At 45.4% G+C, this 24,305-nt stretch overlaps 1 protein-coding gene across 1 annotated transcript in view; it reads right to left on the bottom strand.

Moving 5' to 3' along the window:
• CEP76 (centrosomal protein 76) overlaps positions 1 to 24,305 on the bottom strand; it is a 304,664-nt gene that overhangs the window by 178,766 nt on the left and 101,593 nt on the right. The window contains exon 5 of the mRNA XM_086965581.1: positions 13,249 to 13,434. Within this exon, the coding sequence (XP_086821707.1) occupies positions 13,249 to 13,434 (186 nt within the window). The remainder of the gene's footprint in view (positions 1 to 13,248; positions 13,435 to 24,305) is intronic.

The raw sequence follows: 24,305 nt of genomic DNA, 5'->3' as shown, positions 1-24,305 counted from the left end.
AATGGAATCTTATACGACTCCATTGGCTGTTCTGGGACGATCTTTCTCTTGTGAATGGAAAGTCTACCAGTTTCAGCGTCAATGAATTGCCTTGGTTGGTCCTCCTGGAGAGGCTGTTGATGCTTTGTGGCCTCTTCAGTAGTTGTAGGCCTTTTCCCCATGGACACCTTCTTGGCCGGGTCGACGCCCGTGTGTGGGGCGAATGCCTTATGAGTTACCGGTGGCGGCAGTATAAACTTTGTTGGTGCTGACGCCTTCGGAGTCTTGCTGACTGTTTTTGGGGGTGGATCGGCCTTCGATCCGACAGCTATAGCTTTTTCCTTTATGCGCTGCAGCGAGTCAGACACTTGCTTTGAAAAAGAGGCAGATGGTTGTTTCGACTTGACGGGATCTTTAGAGCCACGGTGTGTTTTGTGCTCAATGTCCTTGCTGACTTTCGCTTTGTCGAGTCGACGCTTAGGATCGGTAGCGTCCTGCGCTTTGAGTCCTTTATTTGTGTCAACGGTCTTCGGCGCCTTTGGGTCGATGTCTATGATCTTTTTCTTCGGTGCCCCGGATTTCGGCTCGACACTCTTTAGCGACCTCTCCGGGTCGATAGCACTCTTTTGTTGCGTCAAAGCCGACGGTCCAGAAGCCTTCGATCCGATCAAAGTAACTTGCACTTTCGGTTTCGATTCGGTTTCCGGTGCTTTCAGTTTTGTGGTCACCGATGTTGTTGGTTTCGATTTAGATCGATCAACCGATGGCTCTTTGGAATTGTCTGTAGCCGGGCCTTGAAGCGAGACTGTAGAACTACTTGTTTGATCTTGGGTAAGGCCTTGTGGCGATCACTCGACCTGAGCCTTATCGAGTGTTTTAGTGTCAGCCCCCAAACCAGCGGGCGGGCCTAGCTCCTCGCTCGAGCTATCTTTTACGGCCCCAAAGGCCTCATCGTCGTCTGCTATCTCGTCGACGACTTCGTTATTTTCAACCCTCTCCTCATCTTCTGCGTCATAACTGGAGTCAACCTCTGACGCAGGATCCGACTGGATCTCTTGAACTTCCTGCTCGACCCCGTCATCGTCTTCAGCATCGAAGATGTTCACCGGGTCAGGTGCTGTCTGCTGGGCTTCCTTCCACGCCGCGCGTCGAAGGCGAATAGTTTTCTTGGACCGGAACCAAGAACAAGCCATACAGTTGGCTTCATCGTGATCCGGAGACAGGCACTTGTTGCACACCGGGTGGACGTCGATGTGAGGATACTCGAAGTTGCAAACGGGACATCTCTTGAATGGGCTCCGTTCCATTTTGATCGTCGATAAGGCCTGTGGCGTCGACCGGGCCCTTGGAGCTGAATAGCCACGCGGCTATTCCTTGACGCCCGGCTCGAGAATTGAGCTGGAACGAGTACTCTGCACCGATCGCAAAGACAATACCGACGATACCTATTGGCCTTTTGGCCAAAAAGAAAGTTTTCTATTGATTCCGAACTTGAGTTTGCAAATATTCATCCGAACCCAATGGTGGAAAAAAACAATCTGGGGATGGAGAGGATGCCCATGCGCACTGTAGTTCAGGGGAGGAGCCACCTATCTCGTGATACTTCGAAGACTCTTCCAGGACAACAATGTACAATCATCCGGACCCAACACTAGGCGGCGATCTATGCACAGATATGAATTCAGCAGCCCACATGCCTCGAACACAAGCATTTGCAATGCAATAGGTCTTGCATTAGAAAAGCTATTGGTCTTGTAAATGACAATTTTTTTTATTTCTGTTGGTTTTGAAAATAGCTAAATTAATAGCTTTGTCATTTACAATGCCAATAGTTAAAACTTTCGCGAATGTGACACCTATAGCATTTGTAATGCAACATGTATTGTATTTACGTGACTTAGATGTATTGATATTACAAATAACAATGGCTTTTAATTTTTTAAAATAATTAATACTTAAATAAAAGTGATTGTAATTCATAATGGCAATAGCTTAAACTTTTGTAAATAACTTTTGTGAAGATTATGTTCAGTGTATTTTATTGTGACGAAAATCCAAGAACAGAAGTGAAATATTAACATCTTTTTGTGACATTTGTAATAAAGCTTGAAACATTGAGAGAACATATTTGAACCAGTTGTTGTTGAATGGTTGCACAGATTGATGCTGTGATGGCGCGAAGTGATGTTGTGGTGGCGACGAGTGATGCTGTGGCGTTCAGTGATGCTGTGGTAGCGCATAGTGATGTTGTGGTGGCCCTGAGTGATGCTGTGGAGGCCCTGAGTGATGCTGTGGAGGCCCTGAGTGATGCTGTGGAGGCCCTGAGTGATGCTGTGGAGGCCCTGAGTGATGCTGTGGAGGCCCTGAGTGATGCTGTGGAGGCCCTGAGTGATGCTGTGGAGGCCCTGAGTGATGCTGTGGAGGCCCTGAGTGATGCTGTGGAGTCCCAGAGGGATGCTGTGGAGTCCCAGAGTGATGCTGTGGAGTCCCAGAGTGATGCAGTGGAGTGATGCTGTGGTGGCGCAGAATGATGCTGTGGTGGCGCAGAATGATGCTGTGGTGGTGCTGAGTGGTGCTGTGGTGGCGCTGAGTGGTGCTGTGGTGGCGCTGAGTGGTGCTGTGGTGTCGCTGAGTGATTCTGTGGTGGTGCTGAGTGATCCTGTGGTGGTGCTGAGTGATCCTGTGGTGGTGCTGAGTGATGCTGGGGTGGCGCTGAGTGGTGCTGTGGTGGCGCTGAGTGGTGCTGAGTGATAATGTGGTGGTGCTGAGTGATAATGTGGTGGTGCTGAGTGATAATGTGGTGGTGCTGAGTGATAATGTGGTGGTGCTGAGTGATGCTGGGGTGGCGCTGAGTGAGGCTGAGGTGGTGCCGAGTGGTGCTGTGGTGGTGTTGAGTGGTGCTGTGGTGATGCTGAGTGATGCTGGGGTTGCGCTGAGTGATGCTGTGGTGGTGCTGTGGTGGTGCTGACTGATGCTGTGGTGGTGCTGACTGATAATGTGGTGGTGCTGAGTGATAATGTGGTGGTGCTGAGTGATAATGTGGTGGTGCTGAGTGATAATGTGGTGGCGCTGAGTGATGCTGTGGTGGCACTGAGTGATGATGGGGTGGCGCAGAGTGATGCTGTGGTGGCGCAGAGTGATGCTGTGGTGGTGCTGAGTGATGCTGTGGTGGTGCGGAGTGATAATGTGGTGGTGCGGAGTGATAATGTGGTGGTGCGGAGTGATAATGTGGTGGTGCGGAGTGATAATGTGGTGGTGCGGAGTGATAATGTGGTGGTGCGGAGTGATAATGTGGTGGTGCTGAGTGATAATGTGGTGGTGCTGAGTGATAATGTGGTGGTGCTGAGTGATAATGTGGTGGTGCTGAGTGATAATGTGGTGGTGCTGAGTGATAATGTGGTGGCGCTGAGTGAATCTGGGGTGGCGCTGAGTGAATCTGGGGTGGCCCTGAGTGAATCTGGGGTGGCGCTGAGTGAATCTGGGGTGGCGCTGAGTGAATCTGGGGTGGCGCTGAGTGAATCTGGGGTGGCGCTGAGTGAATCTGGGGTGGCGCTGAGTGAATCTGGGGTGGCGCTGAGTGAATCTGGGGTGGCGCTGAGTGATGCTATCACCCTAATTTAGATCCTGGCCCAAGTCCACTAGAACACCCTCTGCTAAAACAACAATGTTACTGGGGTGGAGGCGCTGGCAGGCATGCTAGCTGCTGGGCCTCCTGCAGTGCCTGTAATGTGCCCCATCTTGTTGGAGCAGTTGTTTGCCGCCTTTTCAGCACAATTACATACAGAACCACAGGACGCATATACTGAAATTATACAACAAACCAAAGCACACAGCAGCAGACCAAGGTTTAGCACATCAACTTCTTCTGTTTCCAAATTTCTAATGGTGCAACCACTCTCACCATCCGCCGCCAAAGATGTCCTTCAAGATAATTTTACAAGAAAATTGAGAGGTGCACTCGGTAAAGTCAATAATACAAAGAGTTCATAGATTTTGTAAATCTTCTGTTCTTTCTTTAATGGGTTCTTTATTTTCTTTTAAAATACACAGGCACAGCCAACGCGTTTCATTCCCTTTAGAGCCTTGGGAATTTCGTCAGGGCATGCAAAGAAGGATCATTCAAATCCGATGGTCCAAAGCGTGATCGCACCTTCAAGGTTGGTGCTGAAGGATTATTATCGGTAATATGGTTCCAATGTTCCTGGATAGTATAGAAGTAACGTTCCAGGAGAGGTTTCTGGTCGTAGTACCACAAATTGGCCGCAGTGGTGCGTGGAAAGGAAAACGAATATATATCCTGGCCCCCTTAGAGATTCAGTGTAGAGGAGATGGGGGGGTGGCATACGCTGGTTGACGGGTAGCATCCAAACGGGTTGCAAAATCGTTCTTAGGGTGCGGGACCTGTGATAGGGTCTCTGCAGTCTCCTGCTCCTCCCCCTGGAATTCTGGAATCCTTCAGCACCAACCTTGAAGGTACGATCACGCTTTGGACCATCGGATTTGAATGATCCTTCTTTGCATGCCCTGACGAAATTCCCAAGGCACTAAAGGGAATGAAACGCGTTGGCTGTGCCTGTGTATTTTAAAAGAAAATAAAGAACCCATTAAAGAAAGAACAGAAGATTTACAAAATCTATGAACTCTTTGTATTATTGACTTTACCGAGTGCATATACTGGAATAATATTACAGATAACAGTTAAAGATGGCATTGGCTCCGTTGTACACACCTGTCTGCCCATTCCTGCATGGGTGGTCTGAAATTGTGTAGAGCAAAGCCAACTCCATAGTCCTTGAAGGGTTTATTTTTTATTAATTATACTGAGCCGTAAAAAGAATGCGTTCTTGGGAAAGGAAAATGTCTTAGTAAAATAGGGATGGTTTGCTTAAGGTCAATAAAGTCAGCATTACATCAGATTTTCATTTAATTCTTTAGATATGTAATCATGTAGAGATGGTTTTAGTAGGTGCAAGTTGTATGTTACACTTACGGTATTCAGTAACAAACACTGGATTAATAAACAGGATGCATTAGAGGGAAAAGTTGCTGATTTGGTGCTTTAGAGCACGACAGTTAGGGGGAGGATTTCACATTTCTTTATTTCATTACACACAGGAGTTGATCAGGGGAGTAAAGCAGAGGGTGGGTCAGGCTAATGATTTCATTATTATGATTTTTTCTTGATGAGGGTCATTTAAATTTGGATTATAATTTGAGCTTCAGTCTGATTGTTTATACAGCACTTTTCTGATTCATTACAGTGCCCCTGAGGAAGAACTTAAAAGAGTTCGAAATGCATTGGGCTTTCACTGTGCTGACTCGATGGAATGTTAAAAGCACGTATCATTGTTTAAGCACGTTTGGCGACACATGATATTTGAAAATGCAGAATAAACATTCTACTATCATCAGTCTGTCTCCGGAGTGACTTGATAAACTGGGACTATTTGGATCATTACACTGGTTTACTATGGAGTAGAATTGATTACTAGAAGATGTATGGTTTACGCTGGAAAGAGTATCCTCATTATCGCTGTGCAGCAGCGGGACACCAAAGTTGCCCCTTTTGGAAATAACACTTACGGTATTGTCATATTATTATTTCTGTAGTATTTATTTATAAAGTTTTATAAGTATGAGGTTGGTTCAAATTCATGTGACCTCGGGTAACCTTGTGCGTTATGGTAGTGTTCAATATGCATTTCCCTGCTCACACTAACATACAACTTTTGCTCTTCATTTGGTTTATTCTCCATAATGCAAGCAGTAATCTAACGACTTCGCCTCTTGTTTTGGCTCATTACTTAGTTGCATTTTAAACGGTTCTGTAGCGACCTGATCATGATCTGGCTAAGTTGATAACCCTTGAACATGGAGACCTGGGTCTGTCCCGCTGCGTGCCCTTGGTTGAAATCTCTCTGTGCCTGCTATGCTCTTAATGTAATATCCCTGTGCCTGAATTTATAGTATGAAAACGAAGACTACTTTTATTTAGGGTCAGCAAATTTAGTGATAAAGTTCTTAATGAAAGATTAAAAGCAGCTGCAAAATGAAATGAAAAGTGGCCGGGAAATGCTCTCTGGATTGCGGTGGCACGGGGCGCATTCCTTTAAAGTGTGAAGCAGGGGGCAGGGGAGCGGATCCCTTTGAAGTCTGGAGCAGGGCTGGGGGGGCGGGGGAGCCAGCGAGTGGGAGGGAGGAAAGGAGCATATGGGGATGGGGTGTGAGTGAGGGGGAGCAGAAGCCTTTGATGGTGGTGTGCGAAGCCAAGCGCGCGCCTGGGAAAGCTTCATGCTCGAGTGCACAACATGCATTGTAGGAAATCTGCTGGTTCAAGAGATTTTGGTTCAGATGTAATAGGTTAGAGTATAAATACTCGACCTAAACAAGCATTAGCCGCAAAATTGAAACTGATGAATGCCGCAAAAGTGAAACAGAGAGAGGCACGCAAGGGGGGGAGGGAATTGAAGCGCTGAGAGAGGCACGCAAAGCGTGCGCCCGCGTACATGCACTCAAGCTCTAGGCCGGCCATGGCAGCATCTGGTAGCACTTTTTTAAAAGTCGCGCAACAGTGCATGAGCTGCTCTAGGCTCGACCTAAAAACGGCTTATTAGTATTCACAGAGGAGAAACCTTATGCATTTGCCAATGCTTGTTTTCTTTCTAACCGGTGCCTTTTCACACCCTTTTTTCATGTATCCTTCATTTTTATAAACATAAAAATGTATAACAATGTGAAACATGTACATCAGGATTACTGAAGTTCTGATGCATGTTCTTCATTAAAACACTTGTCCTAAACATAAAACAACAACTCAGGAGACAGCAATTTTACGTTTTAAGCCATCTGTTCTCATATGGCACAAAATGTTATTAGCGGCTGTGATGCCAGCTTCCTCATGCGTATTTATGAGTGGGGAGAAGAAGGTTGTTCGCTTAGGGAGGAGGAAGGGGTGTGACACTATTGGGTTATTATACATATTCTTTTCTAAAATTACACTTTACTTTAGTCTTAGGATGGCCTGTCATTCTTTTCAGCTTCCTTCAGAAGTATAGTGTCTCAACTGGTGTTCTTTTTTTCCTTTGTTGGCTAGCTATAACTGAATTCTCTGATGCCGCCCATTTTTTTAGTTCTTGTATCCACTGCACTATTGTTGGTGGAGTATTTGACTTTTATATTCGGGCCACATGTCTTTTAGCCAGAATGGGTGCCAGATTCCCAAATTTACATTTAGTCTTGTTTTTCGACGTATACATTCTAATCCCCAGTAAGTGGGCCATTAGGGTGTGCTTTATTTTAATATAGGAGTATGAGGTCCTGATCTTTGCTAAGAAACACGCTTATTATAAGTCTAACTAGGCCTTTACGATTAGCACCCTGCAGGATAACAATATGATAAAATTCCGGAAGTTAGTCCACAGGGGGTGTAGAAATCCAAACCTTCCCTTAAGGTGCACGATCCCCGAAAACGCTTAGCATTACCTATTTAAGTAATATTTACAAGGCTGGGGTGGAGGGGGGTAACTTTGAGAGCTAATTGGCCGAAATTGGGAGAAGTGTCATTTGATTCTTTTTCTGTACAATCTATGATTAACCTGAAATCTTCCATAAAAATAACAAAGGCAGCCGAGCCAGATAACCTTCCTACAATTGTATCAAAGTCAAACCTAATATAGTGGGAAATCTTCCTGTCTAAAGTCTTTGTTTCTATATCAAAGTCTGGTATATTTCCGCCACGCTGGAAAAGTGCAATTATACAGCCAATTCACAAAAAAATGGGAGACGGATGTCCTTGGTAATTTTTGCTTGATAAGCCTGCTTGACGTTGGTGTGACATTGTATTCTCAAGTAATTCTGATCTCCCTTGAGAAGTGGATGGAGTGCAATGATAGAATCCCAATGGAACATGGTGGCTTTAAGCAAGGGCATTCAGTGGTTGATCACTGTCTCAGTGTATGGGCCATGGGGTAAAAGGTGATGGAATTTTGGAAAATAAACCAAATGAAGAGCAAAAGTTGTATGTTTGTGTGAGCAGGGAAATGCATATTTGACACTACCATAACGCACAAGGTTACCTGAGGTCACATGAATTTGAACCAACGTGGAATGTTGGAAGCTCCATTGAAAACAATGGAGTGCTACATGCTTCTAAGGCAGCTAGAAGCCCGGAACTCCCAGCATTCCAGTGTTGTCATTCAAAGCTGTTGCTTTCAGTCCCCTCGGGCTCAGTGAGGCTGGTGTTTAATTTGTTAGAACATTCTGCCCTCTAGAGGTGGAATGTTCTTATAGCCTTATGGCCCTCCGTAGCATGGATATACCAGCATTAAAGTCCTGCTCCCTTGTTAAACGCTGGAGCGGGCCTTGGCTATAATAGACTGTTTACATTTTTATAGGATTTGTTGTTTGGTCCCATACAAACTGGTATCCAGAGCTGCTGCCCAGCATGCAGCGGTCTCTATGCCACAGGCTGGTGATGCTGTGATTAAGATGCTAACCTTTTGGAAGAGGTTCCTGTGCTATAGTGACAAGCATTACGCATTTTAAAAGCAAATTGAAACCACATAGACCTTCATAGGCATTTTCCTAGACAATTATAATAATTCTCCGTTCGTCATTCGTTTTTCAAGTATTTGGGGGCATTTAGCTTACTATGGAACACCATACAACTTTGTTTTATGTGCTACACGGAAGACTATTATTGTGGATTACAGTAGGCCTAACTCACAAAATAACAAAAAGGAATCACAAAATGAAACTAGAATATTTACACAAAGATGATCTCCAGTAATTAATGTACATGAAGCGTTGAAAGCTTTAAGAGTACAAGTACCCAACATTGTTGAGCTCATTGACTGAGCAGAATAGGTGCACTTTAGTTTTACAGTTATTGTGTTTTCGGAAGCTGGCCTGACTAAACTAAAGATAAACTCGATAAAATCCAAAGTCAGAAAAGGAGAGTTAATTCAAAAGAAATTTTAAATAATACAGGCTAAGAGGGGGACATGGCCAGAGAGACATGTGAAGGAGGTAAATCTGTGAGTTAACCAATGGCAGTCCACATCCTCCAGGGTTCTGAAAGACTAACTACTGGCCGGGGGCACAAGGAAAGGGGAACAGCAGCAGACAAGTAGAAGACTGCTGTCTGCAAGCATTCATTGGGAAAAATCTCTGAAACATTGTCTTTAGCTTCTTATGGAATGCAAGAAGTGAGGAGGAGTCCCTAATGTGTAGAGGGAGGTCATTTCAGGTTTTGGTTGCGATGTGTGAGAAAGCTAGACATCTGCTTTTGCGGATATAGAGGTGTGTGCGCCGTGAGGCTAAGCGCAGATGTATTGTGGATTGGTGGAAGTGAAGGCTGCTGTTAAGGTATGCTGGCCCTTTGTTGTGCATAGTCCTGTATGCAGGAGAGAAGAGTCTGAATTGGCAGTGTTTATGTATAGGCAGTCTGTGGAGCTCTCCGAGGTTTAGGGTGATGTGGGTGCGCCATGGGAAGTCTAGGGGGAGTCTTTCTACGGCTCTCTGAAAGGTCTGAAGTTAGTGAAGGAGGTGTTTGGAGAGTTCAGCGTATAGTATGCTGCTGCAGTCTAGTCTGCTGGTGATGAGGGCGGGTGTGACGGTACGTCTGGAGTTCCTGGAAATCCATTTAAAGATTTTTTGAAGCATGCAGAGGATATGGAAGCAGGAGGAGCTGACTGACTTACCTGCGTCTAAGATGATTCCAAGGTTTCTTGCATGATTGGTTGGTGTGGAACAAAGCTCTGAAGGCCAAGTGGAGTCCCAGGGGGGAGTTCCTATTTCCGAAGATCAACACTTCAATCTTGTCAGAGTTAAGTTTCAGGTAGTTGGTTTTCATACACTTTGCTACGGTGATCATGCATTCCGTAAAGGTGGTTCTGGTGATGGTGGACTTGTCGGACGTTGATAAGATGTTATGTTATGTTATGTTATGTTATACTGTATTTCTAAAGCGCACAGCTACTCAAAGTGTCCCGGCGCTGCTACACTGAATCCCCCACCGCCCGCCTAAGAATTTGCGTGTCATCGGCATAGGAAATGATGGAGATGCTGCGTGCTCGGATTAGATCAGCGTGTGGTGTCATGTAAATGTTGAACAGGGTTGGGCTGAGTGATGAACCGTGGAGGATTTCACAGTTCAAGTTCTTGGATTCTGATGTTTAGGGTGGAATTCTGACTCACTGTGTTCTTCCTCTGAGGGAGGAGCATACCCAGTGGAGGGTCGGTTATTGGATGCCTTTGTCGTGCAGTCTTCTGATGAGGCTGGAGTGTGATATGGTATAGATTGCAGCTGAGAGGTCAAGCAGTATAAGGGCGTCGGTTCCTCCACGGTCCAGTATGGTATGGATCTCATCTAAGGCAACAACGAGTGCTGTTTCCTTGCTATGGTTGTTTCAAAAACCAGACTGGGCGTGGTTGAGTAGGTTATGGAGGTCAAGGTTGCTGGTGAGTTGTTGGTTGATTGTCTTCTCTATCAGTTTGGCTGGGTATGGAAGCAGGGAGATGGGATGGAAGTTGTTCATCTCGCTGGGGTCTGTGGGAAAGTTTTGGAGGAGGGTATGCTGCATCTTTCCAGACTTCAAGGTGGCGGATATGATGGAGGAGTTAAAGTGGGTGAGGATGATGCAAATCAGTGGTCATCCCACATTGTAAATGTGATGGGGTAAGGATATGTTGGGGACCCGGAGTAGACAGTTTTCTTGATTGCAGTGGTGTCTTCCTCGTGAGTGTTCTCCAGTTGGTTAGGAGAGTGTTTTAGCTGCAAATGGTCAGGTTAGCGATGATGTTCTTGAGGTTGGGTTGTTGTTTGAAAGTTACTGTAGATCTTTTCGATTTTTCTGTAAAAGACGTTGGAAAGGTTGTTGCAGAGTTCCTGAGAAGCAATGATGGAGTTGGCTGTGGCCTCTGTTGTGGTGAACTCCATGATAATAGAGAAAATCTCTATGAGGTTGTTGGAGCTATCCTCAATTTGTTCAATAACGGTTCTTCTCTTGGTATCTCTCAGGAGATTGTGGTAGTTCCCTAGTGCGGCCTTGTAGGTACATCTTGTGTCGACTTTATTTTTGGATCTCCATTTTCTATCCAGCTGCTTGCAGTATCTTTTAAAAGCCCGGAGCTTGTCTGTGTACCAGGTGGCCTGTCTGTTGGTTCTGCAATGTGCATGAATTTTGAAGGGTACAAATGAGTCTACACAGGGCTTGATCCACTAGTTGAAGTTGGTGAAATACTTGGCAATGCTGTCTGTGGTGTTGGGATGGACCTTTCAAGGGCGGTGTACCAGTCAGCTTCTGTTTCTTAGCTCCAGTTTTGCCTGGGTATGTCAATGATGGTCGATGCTTTGGCTTGCGCTGTGCAGATTTGAAAGTGCATAACGGAGTGGTCAATCCATGTGAACAGTGAGGCGGAAGTGTATCTAAGGTTGTTGCCGGAGATGAAAATAGGATCTGGGTGTGTCTTGCGATGTGTGTTTGGTCTGTGACGAGCTAAGAAAGTCCAATGTTGTTCAGGCTTTTGAAGAAGTCGGCGAAAAATGGATCCCTGGATTCTCTCAAGTGAAAATTAAAGTCGCTGAGTAGTATCAAGTCCTTGGAGTTGATGGTGAGAGGAGTGATGACATCTGAGATGAGGTTGCTGAAGTTTGTTTCTGGTCCTGGTGGTCTGTATGGCTTTCAGGGTGTAGCTGCAGTTTGTTTGGAGACTGAAGTGCATATTTTTCATAAAGGGGAAGTCAGAGTCCGTGGTTGTGGCACATTTGATTGTGTCTTTATAGGGAATTACGATTCCATTTCCCGGTTTAGGAGACTGCATTTAAATGCGATATTGTATTCTGATGGGATGGCCATGACTATAATAGGAGATGACAATGGGTTCAACCAGGTTTCCGTCAGGAAGAGGTCAGGAGTGCTGTTGCTTAGGAGGTCCCAGATTTTGAGGGAGTGTTTGCCGAGAGAGCAGGTGTCAAGAAGCATCCACGTGAGTGTCTGTTGAGAGTCAAGTATGGCGTATTGTGGGGTGCTGGTGTGGGTGGGCAGTATAGGTTTTTATGAGTGCGGGTGCGTGTGTAGGAGGGATGCTGCAAGCAAAGCTGCAGTGGAAACAGGAAAAAGTTCCTACTGTGCTTTGTGGAGCAGTGGGCCAGGTGTGGGCTGTTGGGCGCTCTGGGTTGAGCGAGCAGAGGGTATCTGCTGTGAAGTGTCGGGGCTTCACAAACCAGGGGTCAAAGCACTGGGCGCAGTCCAGGGACGGAAGGGCGCAGACAGGCTTGCCGTTAGTGCACCTTCAGCGTGCCCAGCAGCCATTAAGTAGGGTCTGGCATGGAGAGAAGTGCAGGGGGTGGGGCTAGAGTGGGGTGAAAGACACAGGAAAAATTAAGAAGATGCAGGAAAGGTAAGGAGCGGAGGAAGGATGAAACTGCACGAGAGGGGTGGGGAAGGCTGTGGAGGCTGGAAGGGTCATGCAGGGCAAGCGAGGAGCAGGGAAGCAGAACGAGAGGAGACCATGGCAGAAAGGAGAAATGCACACAAGGGGTTTAAGAGGCCCAGAGAGAGAGAGAGATGTGTGGAAAAAAAGGAAAAGCAGTGCATAAAGTGTGGGGGAAAAAGTGAGTAGGTAGAGCCCAGGTGAGGAAAAAAAGAGCACAAGTGTGGAAACACAATAGAAGAGAGCAGTGTAGAAAAACAGAGCACAGATGTGGAAAAGCAATGGAGGAGAACACAGGTATGGAAATGATAGCAAGAGCAGAGAGCTTGAGAAAGAGGGCTAGGGGCCCAGAAAGAGGTGAGTGAAACGGAGAGGGAGAAGGCTCAAGTAGAATTCCATTGCTCTTTGGTAGTTCTCTGGAATACATTTCAGGTAAACAGAAGGTGTTGATAGTTTTGAGTCAAGTTCCTTCAAAAACTGATTCTCTCCCGTGTTAACCAGTGCCTTATATGCCTGTGTATTGCCCTCTTTGGCAGCAATCCTCAGGAAGACTCCTCTGTTAATGGGTAGCCACCTACATCCCTTTTCATTTCACTTGTAACCCCAGTCTGTAAATACCTACAATCATTTTTCATCATGACAACTGTACAGAGATATAGATCAACTATCAAGCTATTTCATACTCTCTTCCACATGTTTAGTTTTGTGACTAAAATAGCACTCTGATCCCGGTGCATTAATGTATTTCTTCAAAAGGTTTCTTGACTGCACAGAACAAAACAACCTTCTATAATAGCCTCAGCACAGAGTGCTACACTACAGATGTCAACTTACCTACACCCAGAAGTTCCACAGCAATAGTGGCAATTCCATTTTCTGAGCCAAGAACAGAGCGCCACGGCAGAAAATGAGACGATACCAATGTTGTCTCGCCAGAAGGGTCTATTTTTATTAGAACCAAATGCACTGGATCACAAATTGACAACATAGTGGTTGCATCTGCCATCTTACTTCCATCACCTGCCAAAGAGGAAATGTACACAAGTTACATGATAGGAATACATATGAGAAGAATATGTGAGACTAGAGTAATTTAATTAACAAAAATTAAGTGTATAAAATCCTAATTGACAAGTTTCTGCCCTAAAAGGCCTTGGCTTCATTGCTCTGATGCCCTGATTGACTACTATATTGTTGTACACCTGGGAATCCCAGCAGTAGCATGCTATGCACATATATTATTATTATTACTAAATTAAATTTGTAGGGCGCACAGCTACCCAGAGGTTTCCCGACGCCAAGGACAAATGCAGCAGAAAGACAAGATTTACTGATTAAATAGCTAGGTCTTAAGGTTTTTGTGATTAGTTTCATGCTGAAGCAAAAGAGGGAGTGAATTCCACAACATGGGGGACAGATAAGAAAAGGAACGTCCACCCATGCGTGCTACTTTGAATCTTGGGACTGAGAATTTAGCTTGGGAAGAGGATTTAAGCAGACGTGCTGGGTGATATGTCTGGGTCAAGGAGCATAGATAACGGGGAGCTGTACCTGATTTAATTTTATGCATGTAGCATAAGACCTTGAATTTAGTCCGGCTCTCAATTCTTAGCCAATGGAGGTCCTGGAGAGAGCCTGAAATGGGGGATATTTTGGGTACATGACAAAGCAACCTCGCCGCCGAGTTCTGCACTACCTGCAGTCTGCGTATCACCTCCTTATTGGCTCCTAGACACAGGATGTTGCCATTGTCCAATCTCGACATTATTAAAGCCTGAATTACAGTTCTTTGAGTAGGTCCAAGCAACATCCATAGTATCTTACGGGGCCACCTCAGAATGGTAAAGCAGATAGAGGAAGTCTTGGTTACTTGCAGCTTCATGGACAGTTGATCATCGATCACTATACCCAAGTTGCGAGCAGTTTGGACTGGCTGAGGAAGTGTACCCAATTCCAGAGGCCAGTGACGTGGAACCCAAAGATCTTTATCTTTCCCCATGATCAGGACCTCCGTTTTTCCACCGTTTAATTTTAGCTAGTTGGTATGCATCCAACTGGCTATTTTATTCAGCCCAGTCGGTAAGGAAGATGGTTTAGAGGCATCATTGGAAGATAAAGAAAAAAGAAGCTGGGTGTCATCAGCATATGAAAAGATAGACAACCCAGCTTCTTCCGCAATGGTGGCTAGCTGGCTTACGTAAAGATTGATCATGAGGCTCAAAATCGAGCCCTGTGGTACTCCATAGGGGATCCATAGGTCTTTGAATTCGCCAAAGACGAAAAGACATGAAAAGTTCTTCCCGTGAGGAAGTCTATGATCCAATCCAGGGCTGCGCCCCCAATTCCTAGTAACTGAAGGACTTTTATAAGAGTAAGGTGAGACACCTTATCAAAGGTGGCGCTTAAGTCTAACGAAATAAGCGCCGCTGTTTCTCCTTTATCAAGGAGCTGGCGAAGTGTTTTGGTAACTCCCAGAAGAGTGGTTTCTGTGGAGTACCCGGCTCTGAATCCTGATTGCGATACGTGCAGGATTTTATTGGTTTCCACAAACTGCACGAGCTGTTGATTCACATGTTTTTCCAATATCTTTGAAAAAACAGGAATGAGCGAAATCGGTCGGAAATTGGAGGGTTCTGATGGGTCTGTGTTAGGATTCTTCAAGAGAGGAAGAACCATTACGTGTTTCCACTCTGGAGGTAGCATGGCATCTTTCAAAGAAGCATTAAGCAACTCCATAATGGGCTGCAGTTTAAGGCTTTTTAAAATACCATTAAAGGACTGAGAGTCCAGTGGTTGCCAGCTAATGATTTTATGAGAAGGTACAGATAGAGGGGTCTCCTCTGACTTGTTACAGTCTAGACTGAGGTACGGTGTTGTTTTGCTGCTCCGCTTTGGTGGTTATCATCTCAAGTTCTGTATAGATCTTTTCAATCTTCTCGATAAAACATTTAGTCAAGCACCATGGGCATCGGTTGACAGGATGCTCCTGAGAGCTTGCCATCTAATTTAAACAATACTTTTGCATTATTCTGTGCTGATAGAATGGTGCTATTTACATATTCGGCACAGGCGATTTTGCAAAGGGAGTTGTAATTTCTCTTGGCCAGTTTATAGTTATATTTGGATTTTAAAGCGTAGTCTTTTCTCCAGTGTCTTTCCAAAGCTTTACACCTCGTTTTTTCAACCTTTAGTTTTTCAGTGAACCAAGGGGCAGGGGGGCGGTGATTGTTAAGTTTCTTGAAGAATAAAGCGAGACAAGCTTTCAAAGAATTCATAATCCAAGTGTGGATGGAGTTGGCTTCTGATATTTCAATGGAAGGGATAGCTGGCATGTTAGTCGCTAAATGATGGTTAAAAGAGTCGATATTCAACTTCCTCCAATTTCTGCACTTACGTTTAGATAAGGGGATGAAGGAATTATTGGGCCGTGGGTCTTGTGATATCTTAAACCTTACCAGAAAATGATCCAACCAGGTTAATGGAAGGGCTGTTTGACATAGAACATTAGGTAAATTTGAGAAAACAGGGTCAAGCAAGTGGCCCGCCCTATGGGTTGGACCTGAATTACAAAGAAACATATTCATGGCTTCTAAATCGGAAGTAAGAGTAGAGCCAGTCTTACATGCAGGGTCATTAAAATGTACATTGAGGTCACTAACAATAGTAACATTAGCAGCATTGAGCAGGAAAGGGGTCATGAATTCAGAAAAGCTTGTGCCCAAAACCCCACTGGGCCCGGTGGTCGGTACAGTAGAAAACCTGTGAGCGTAAACTGAGGAGAAAGGAAGAGCCTGAAAAAACCGGCATCACACCCTTCGAGTTCTACAGCTTCCGATTTACAAGAATATTCGTTTATTAAAGGTTATTGCGATACCGCCTCCAAGTTTGTCTACTGTATCCTTCCTAACAATTGAATAATTGGACGGAAGGGCCGCCGCAATGTCAGGCCCGAGCTTTCATATAGCCAGGTTTCCGTAAGGAATATTGCGTCTGGTTGCGACTGAGAATTATGTAGGTCAAAGATTATCTTCTTTGTGCTTTGCTAGGGATCTGTAATTTAAATTATAAAATGTAAACTCTATAAGGTGATCTCCTATGAGTCTTCCCCCCGCTGATGATGATTTAATAGGGTTCATGTTACTGACATTATTAGCCAACTGTATCCTATTTTGTAAAGAGGTGCACGTAAAATTACAGCTGGGGCAAGGACGGATGGGGCTGCCTGATTTAAGGGCGATGCAGTCAGTGTTAGATCTCTTCTGCATACCTCGTAAAAATCCAGGAGAATATTTTCTGCTGTCTTTATCAAACGGGGCAGGGGTTGTGGCCCCTGGCCCCGGATGGGAGCGAACGGGCGCAGATAGGCTTGCCTTAGGCACGCCCGCTGCGCGCGTCTGCTGCGCGGAGTGATGGGCATGGAATATAAAGCCTGGCAATCAGCTGGCTGCTGACGTCGGCGCTCCACCTCCCCCGCCTCCTCCCGGAACCAGCAAAGACCGCTGCTCCCTCCACAACAAGCAGGCGAACCAGTGATGGACCGGGGAGCAGACGGCAACAGATTAAAAGGTGAAGAAATTTAATAGCAAATAGCAGCAGTTCACCTAATGATTAAAAAGAAAGCAGCTAGCGTCAATGCCACTGCTATTGCGCGTATATATAATGAAAGTTCTTTTTCCACTACTGTTTACCCCCTTGGTCATGTTCGCGCTATACAAAACTTAATAAATAAAAATAAATAAAATAAAAAAATATGTTGGAAAGAGCAGTAACTACAGTCCATATGGTGGTGATGCGCCATCTACCTTCTGTTTTTTCTACATTAAAACATATCAATGCTGTGTGGAAATGGGGCCTATTATATTTTTTAAATAAAGTTTTATATAGCGCCAACATGAACCAAGAGGTTATCAGAGCGCTTTACATGAGGGGGAGGTAAGAGATAGATGTGAGATCAAGAACCAGTCACACATGGGATCGAGGTACAAACATGCGGATTAACAAATTAATAAGCTTGACCTCCACAGGAAGTCAGCAATGTAGTAGTCAAAATCAGCAAATGTATAACAGACGGGTATAAAATCAATAAACAAAAAGGTGTGATCTTAGGGCAAAAACGTGCTCAACAGAACTGTTTTCACTCTTTTTTGTACAGGCATGCACCTTTACCATGTAATACACTTAACTACCCCTTTAGGGCCCTTAGGTTGCATTTGTCAAACCTTCAGATGAACACTGGGTAGCCATGGCTCTGAGCAGGAAGGCTTACACAAAGGAACAAGTCTACAGTATTTAACCCCTTCGCTGCGGCGGCTATTCTGCCGCAGCGCTAAGGGGGCGGAGGGGGCCGCACGGTGCGCCCATGCTGGTGACGGAATCGCTCCGTCACCAGCCGCTGCGCGCGTCTGCTGCGCGGAATGATGGGCATGGAATATAAAGCCTGGCAGTCAGCTGGCTGCTGACGTCGGCGCTCCACCTCCCCCGCCTCCTCCCGGAACCAGCAAAGACCGCTGCTCCCTCCACAACAAGCAGGCGAACCAGTGATGGACCGGGGAGCAGACGGCAACAGATTAAAAGGTGAAGAAATTTAATAGCAAAATAGCAGCAGTTCACCTAATGATTAAAAAGAAAGCAGCTAGCGTCAATGCCACTGCTATTGCGCGTATATATAATGAAAATTCTTTTTCCACTACTGTTTACCCCCCTTGGTCATGTTCGCGCTATACAAAACTTCATAAATAAAAATAAATAAAATAAAAAAATATGTTGGAAAGAGCAGTAACTACAGTCCATATGGTGGTGATGCGCCATCTACCTTCTGTTTTTTCTACATTAAAACATATCAATGCTGTGTGGAAATGGGGCCTATTATATTTTTTAAATAAAGTTTTATATAGCGCCAACATGAACCAAGAGGTTATCAGAGCGCTTTACATGAGGGGGAGGTAAGAGATAGATGTGAGATCAAGAACCAGTCACACATGGGATCGAGGTACAAACATGCGGATTAACAAATTAATAAGCTTGACCTCCACAGGAAGTCAGCAATGTAGTAGTCAAAATCAGCAAATGTATAACAGACGGGTATAAAATCAATAAACAAAAAGGTGTGATCTTAGGGCAAAAACGTGCTCAACAGAACTGTTTTCACTTCTTTTTTTACAGGCATGCAACTTTACCATGTAATACACTTAACTACCCCTTTAGGGCCCTTAGGTTGCATTTGTCAAACCTTCAGATGAACACTGGGTAGCCATGGCTCTGAGCAGGAAGGCTTACACAAAGGAACAAGTCTACAGTATTTAACCCCTTCGCTGCGGCGGCTATTCTGCCGCAGCGCTAAGGGGGCGGAGGGGGCCGCACTGCGCGCCCATGCTGGTGACGGAATTGCTCCGTCACCAGCCGCGGTCGCGCTGTGCTCATGACGGAGCGGTTCCGTCACGGCCCTGCCCGATCAATGGAACTTTCAGCGCAGGCGCGGAATCCGCGCCGCGCAGGTGTGCCGAGCGGGCCGTGATGGAACTGCTCCGTCATCAGCACAGCGCGACCGCGGCTGATGACGGAGAGGTTCCGTTGTAGTGTAGTTCCTAGTTTCCCACTAGGCCCTGCGCATTGGAATAACATAAACAGTAGTATCGACGTAGAAGTGCGGATCTTCCAGGACTCTACTGACTATGCTAAACTTAATTGGGTTTGTTACCAACTAGCTCAGAGGTCACTGGAAACTTTCTTCTCTGCATAGGAAGTGATCAGCTTCCTTGGCACAGACAAGAACGGATTCAGTTTTCCAACAACCGTGCAACATGACAACTTTGCTCCTCAGATCAAGAGTCAATCTCTAGGGTCGTGTGAAACAATAGACAGTTATTTTACTCAGTCAGGTTAGTGCAGTTTACTTTCACGATATGTAGAGAATAGAGAGACGGGGCGTTTGTCAATAAAGGGTTAACATTTATTGAACAGTCTTTCTTCTCGTACAAGAGAAATGTATTGCCACAATTGCAAGACTTGTTATGATAAAAAGTACGTACAGTAAGATAAGTATTGCAAGATAATACTGTAAAAGCATTGATATGGTTTCTTAGCCATACAATGGTTTAAAAGTAATAAAACATATATACAGTCATATATACATTAGGCTAAAATACTCAACTGCTTCTAACTACGCCTACCCCAGTGTACCTGACCTAAGCTTAATACTTGGGAGGGGAGTAAGTAAGTAGCTTTAAGTTAAGTTGGTTTTGCCAAGGTTTGCTTCAAGAATTCTCACTAAGGGTTTAGTCAACACCATACCTCTGAATAGAATGATGGAGGTCTGGTATCTCCTTCAGGGGGAACTCGGTATCCCAGTCACCCGCGAGGGCAGACTAGAAACGCTGGAGCTGGATTTCTCTGCAGGAGAAAGGCAGCGTCTCTCTTCAGCGCGTCGAGGAGGAGGAGGGGGGACAGCGTCCGCGGGTAGCTGGCATCTGCTGGGCTTCTTCGCAGAGGGACGGCTGTTCAGCTCCTAAGCTCACCACACCATCGTTCGCGCTTTAGCGGCGATAATGGTATCAGTAGCTTCACCAACAGCAGCGGGGCAGCAGCAGCATTAGCGTACTGCATACAGCATACAACAGCAATGGGACACCAGCAATTGCTTAAGGCAACGTTGGTTATATTTATACCTGACAGGTGCCTGGTTTGACGTAAGTTTGCTGGACATAAGACGTCAATTAAAGATGTCACTAGGAAGTGATAGCTATCAGTTGCTCATTAGAGTTCCATTACTAATCAAAACACAGCAAGCGGGGATTTCCAGGTTTGCTGAGTTTTTATCTTGTTGAAGAACTCGGAGTGTTAATCTAGGAATATCAGATAGTGACTTCTGCTCTGTCATTGCACTAATTGGTTGCAAAGGAAGTGGCAGAGAAAACTATTCTGGAATGTGGCTCTGTTCGTGTGAGGCCAGAGATGACTTTCTGAATATCGCACTTGAACGGTTATGCCAATATAGGGAATAAATGGATTTATAGCCGAATAGGGGCATAAGGTCACAGTATCGATCAGGATCCTAGATAAGCACGCAACACCGTCACCAGCAGGGGAGGGGTTAAACAGCCCCAAAACAATTGAAGAAGAAATCAACAAGACACTAAAGAAATCTGACATCAATTTATAAAAATAGATGGTCATTTTATTAATTTTTACAACAAAAAAGATATGCTGGAGGGTTCCGGAGACATAGGATGGGGATGTATGACGTTACAACGCACACTTTTACAACGCCTACCTTTACGCATTTTTTACACCGCAACATCCATTACAACGCATATCATTACAAGGAATACTTTGAAACTACCTTTACAACGCATTCCACTACAACGCATGCTACATTTACAACGCATACCATTACAACGCATAACATTACATTGCATATAAGGTAAGTATTGGATAGTGTAGGGGTAAAAATTACTATTCTAACTCCAGTGGGTGCAACAGTAGGGTAAGTGTTGGATAGTGTAGGGGTTAAAATTACTATTCTAACTCCAGGGGATGCAACAGTAGGGTAAGTGTTGGATAGTGTAGGGGTAAAAATTACTATTCTAACTCCAGGGGGTGCAACAGTAGGGTAAGTGTTGGATAGTGTAAGGGTACTATGTGTTGTAATGCTACGCGTTGTAATGGTATGCGTTGTAATGACTACGTTGTAATGGCATGCGTTGTAGTGGTGTGCGTTGTAGTGTCATGCGTTGTAATGGTTGCGTTGTAAATGCATGCGTTGCAATGGATGTTGCGTTGTAAAAGTTTCGTTGTAATGGTAGTGCGTTGTAAAAGTTGCGTTGTAAAGGTTGTTTCCCATAGAAGGCACAAGGTATAGTAAATCAAAGCATTTCACTCCACTGCGAACAAGCACTGGCAAATTCAGGGAATCTGACACTTGGAAGCTTTTTTAGGGTAGTCGTAACGCATCCGCTTAGAGTCACTTTAGATGACCAACTTTGGAAGGATGTAGTCAGGTGGACCTGCAGGAAACAGTTTCCTCAGCCCGTGAAGCAGTCTTCAGTCAATTCCAGGTACTTTTATCCTTTGAAGGGCTTTCGTGTAGAAGTTGTCCTGATGCAAGGGATGAAGGATGCTGAAGATGGTCAAGGATGCTGTGGATGCAATCCGGTCAACTGGGGTCATGCTGCAACTATTCCTCAGTCCACAAAGGGGCTAAAGTGGTCCTGGTCACAGGGTCAACATCCTTCAAAGTCCTCTCTGTGCAGGCAGAAGTCCAGTCAATACTGGACTACCTGTTGCCCAATATCGTGGTCACAAGCAATCCTTCCTGGTAACTGGAGGTCGCAGCTGCTCTCCGACGATATTCCCTGACTCAGCGAACTCGGGAGCAACTTGGTGTGACAGATCCAGGTTCCTGGTGCTGCACGGCAGTGGGTTGAAGACTTCTATCAAATTGCCATAGTAGGCTTCTTCAGCTGTTGTGCCCCTCTGCTGCGAACAGGAGGCAAGTCAGCTGGCCCTTGGAGTCTCTTGGCTATACTCTGGAGAAAACTTCTCCTCAAGCTGGACATGGCACAATCCCTCTCCTTTGCTAGCCATCAGATGCACTCCACAATGGTGCAGCCTCACTTTGCCTGTTCCAAGGTGCAGCAGGGCAGTCTTTTCTCGGTCCGTCTTCCAATCCAGTCGAGATCGGAGTTCAGGGTGCCAGGGGTCACCTACTTATGCTCAGAAAATGCCCTTAGGGCAGGATGCGGTTGGTAGCTCATGGCTAACAGGTTCGCACCCATCTGATGATCACTTCCTGTGAAGTGTGGAATCTGAGCATCTCAGGAGGCACCATTCTGCCCACTTCCAATATGACAGGACATCTCCCAGCATGTGGAGCTCCCTAGCCCAACCCAGAGGTGCAACTACCAAGGGGCTAAACGCCCCTGGAAAACCACTTTGGCAACTTGTTTCCCTTCTCCTGACCCTAGTGCCAACCTGTCTGCCTAAACAATGGAGCAACCCGTCTCCAAGTGTAAACCCATGTGCCCTTCAAAGGTTGCTTCTCTTTGAAGCTCGTCTTTTGGGGAAAACAGCAGTGTGGCTTCCTGCAGGAGGGAGGTGACACCTCCTTCCAGGGCTGACCCCCTTGTATCCTTTCCTGGAAGTTTTTAGCATGTCTTCCCAAGGGGGAAGAACGGGTTCTCTGACAGGGCCCTGTGTGCCACTGGTCTGGGCATAGAGGACTAAAGGCAACAAAGTGGCAACTTTGTTAAAGTTTCAACTTGAGAATCAAATCCGGCTTTATGTAACAAGTTGTTTGATAGCTTGGATGACCCACTTTAGTCGCACCATTCCAGAGTTAGCACACCTGAGGGGTCAGCATGAAACTCTGTACTCACCAATGGGCTGACCACGCCTTCCCACAGTAAAAATGACAGTTTCACATTTTTATTATCTGAACGTGTATAAATCATGTTCTCACCATGAGATATGTTCACCCTGTCGTTGGACTCGATAGGCCTGCCTTAGGGGTGACTTACACATATGCCAGGGTGAAGTCTAGCTTTATGATTACTTTAAATGGCAAAGTTGGACTAGCAGTGTAAACTTCTCTTCCAGCTTGCAAATGGCAGGCTGGGAGTCTTGTTTTACAAGTATCACACCAAGGGTGGCACAACTAGTGCTGAAATCCCTGCGGTCTCTCTTACTTACATGCCCTAGTACCGTTTACTAGGGACTTACAGGTATGTTAGATTAGCCAAATGGGTATGAGCCAAATCGAAAAACCAGCAGCATCAGTCCAAAAACTTGGGGGTGACCATACAAGAAGAGGCATTTTCTTACAAATGCTTACTGCTGCTGCAAGAGATAGTCTGTTTCCAACAGAGCATGTAATATTTTTAACAGAGAAACTGAACCTGATTGGAAACAAATGGTGTTAGATCACAAGGAATAGACAGAAACCCTGTGTAACGCTGTAGCAAAGGCAATTACTTTAATTTACCTTTAGCTCAAGTAGGCCACTGATACTAATTGTGTACACAAAATCTGGAGTCCCTTATAAAATCCACAACTGTGCCAGCATAATGATCAGCATAACAGCCAGCAGGATGTAAGTTTTTTTTTGTTTAAGATTTGAAAACCTTTATTTAAGGTAGAGAAGATGGTACCAAAACAAATTTCGCTGCCTACATCCTTATTCAGGTCGGCAATGTGATTCAGCGAATAAAAAAAATAAAATAAAAAAAGAGCATACTGTACTGGTGGGAAATTACACAGCAAGCCGCCTAAAACCACGGCGGGCCGGCCGCGTTAGGTGGGGTAATGCATTTGAGGGGTAGTCAGCTCAGCTATATTTTATCATATGATGTCGAATAAGGCCTGTAGAGGAAAAACTGAAGTTAACATTTCTATCAGCACAACATATGCAGTGAGTGTATGGCTGAGGTGAAGATGCATCCTGCTCCTGTAGTGTGGTGGGTGGTGTCTCCTGGTGTCCCGTGGGGTCTAGTAGCTGGTATGTGTGGGTGGGGGGTCATGTTGCGGCAAAGCATGTTTCAGTTAGGGTGGGGTTGCATCTGTATCTGTGGTGTGTTCCAGCAGGTACATCTGTAGGGGCCCCCAGATAACTCTTGGGCGGGAGGAAGGAGGCTGGAGCTCAGCGTAGGTATGTAGTTGCTCTTGGCAATAGATAAGGTCCTTAAGCCAATCCTTAAATTTTGGCGCCCTCCCTCTTCCCCACCGACAGGCTATTCGTCTCTTTGCTAGGTGAAGCGCAAGGTAAGTGTAGCATCGCACTTTAGCAGCAATGGGTGCAGTGTAGCCCAACAGCGCCGTTAGGGGATCTCTTGGTATGTGTAATCCCGTCATATTGTCTAGTGCGTTCAATATCTCCAACCAGAAGTGTTGGATGGACG

Source organism: Lissotriton vulgaris, chromosome 4_1, assembly GCF_964263255.1.
Source record: "Lissotriton vulgaris chromosome 4_1, aLisVul1.2, whole genome shotgun sequence".
NCBI lineage: Eukaryota > Metazoa > Chordata > Amphibia > Caudata > Salamandridae > Lissotriton > Lissotriton vulgaris.
Note: the sequence above shows the minus strand (reverse complement) of the source record. Positions and strands in the feature narration are given on the sequence as shown.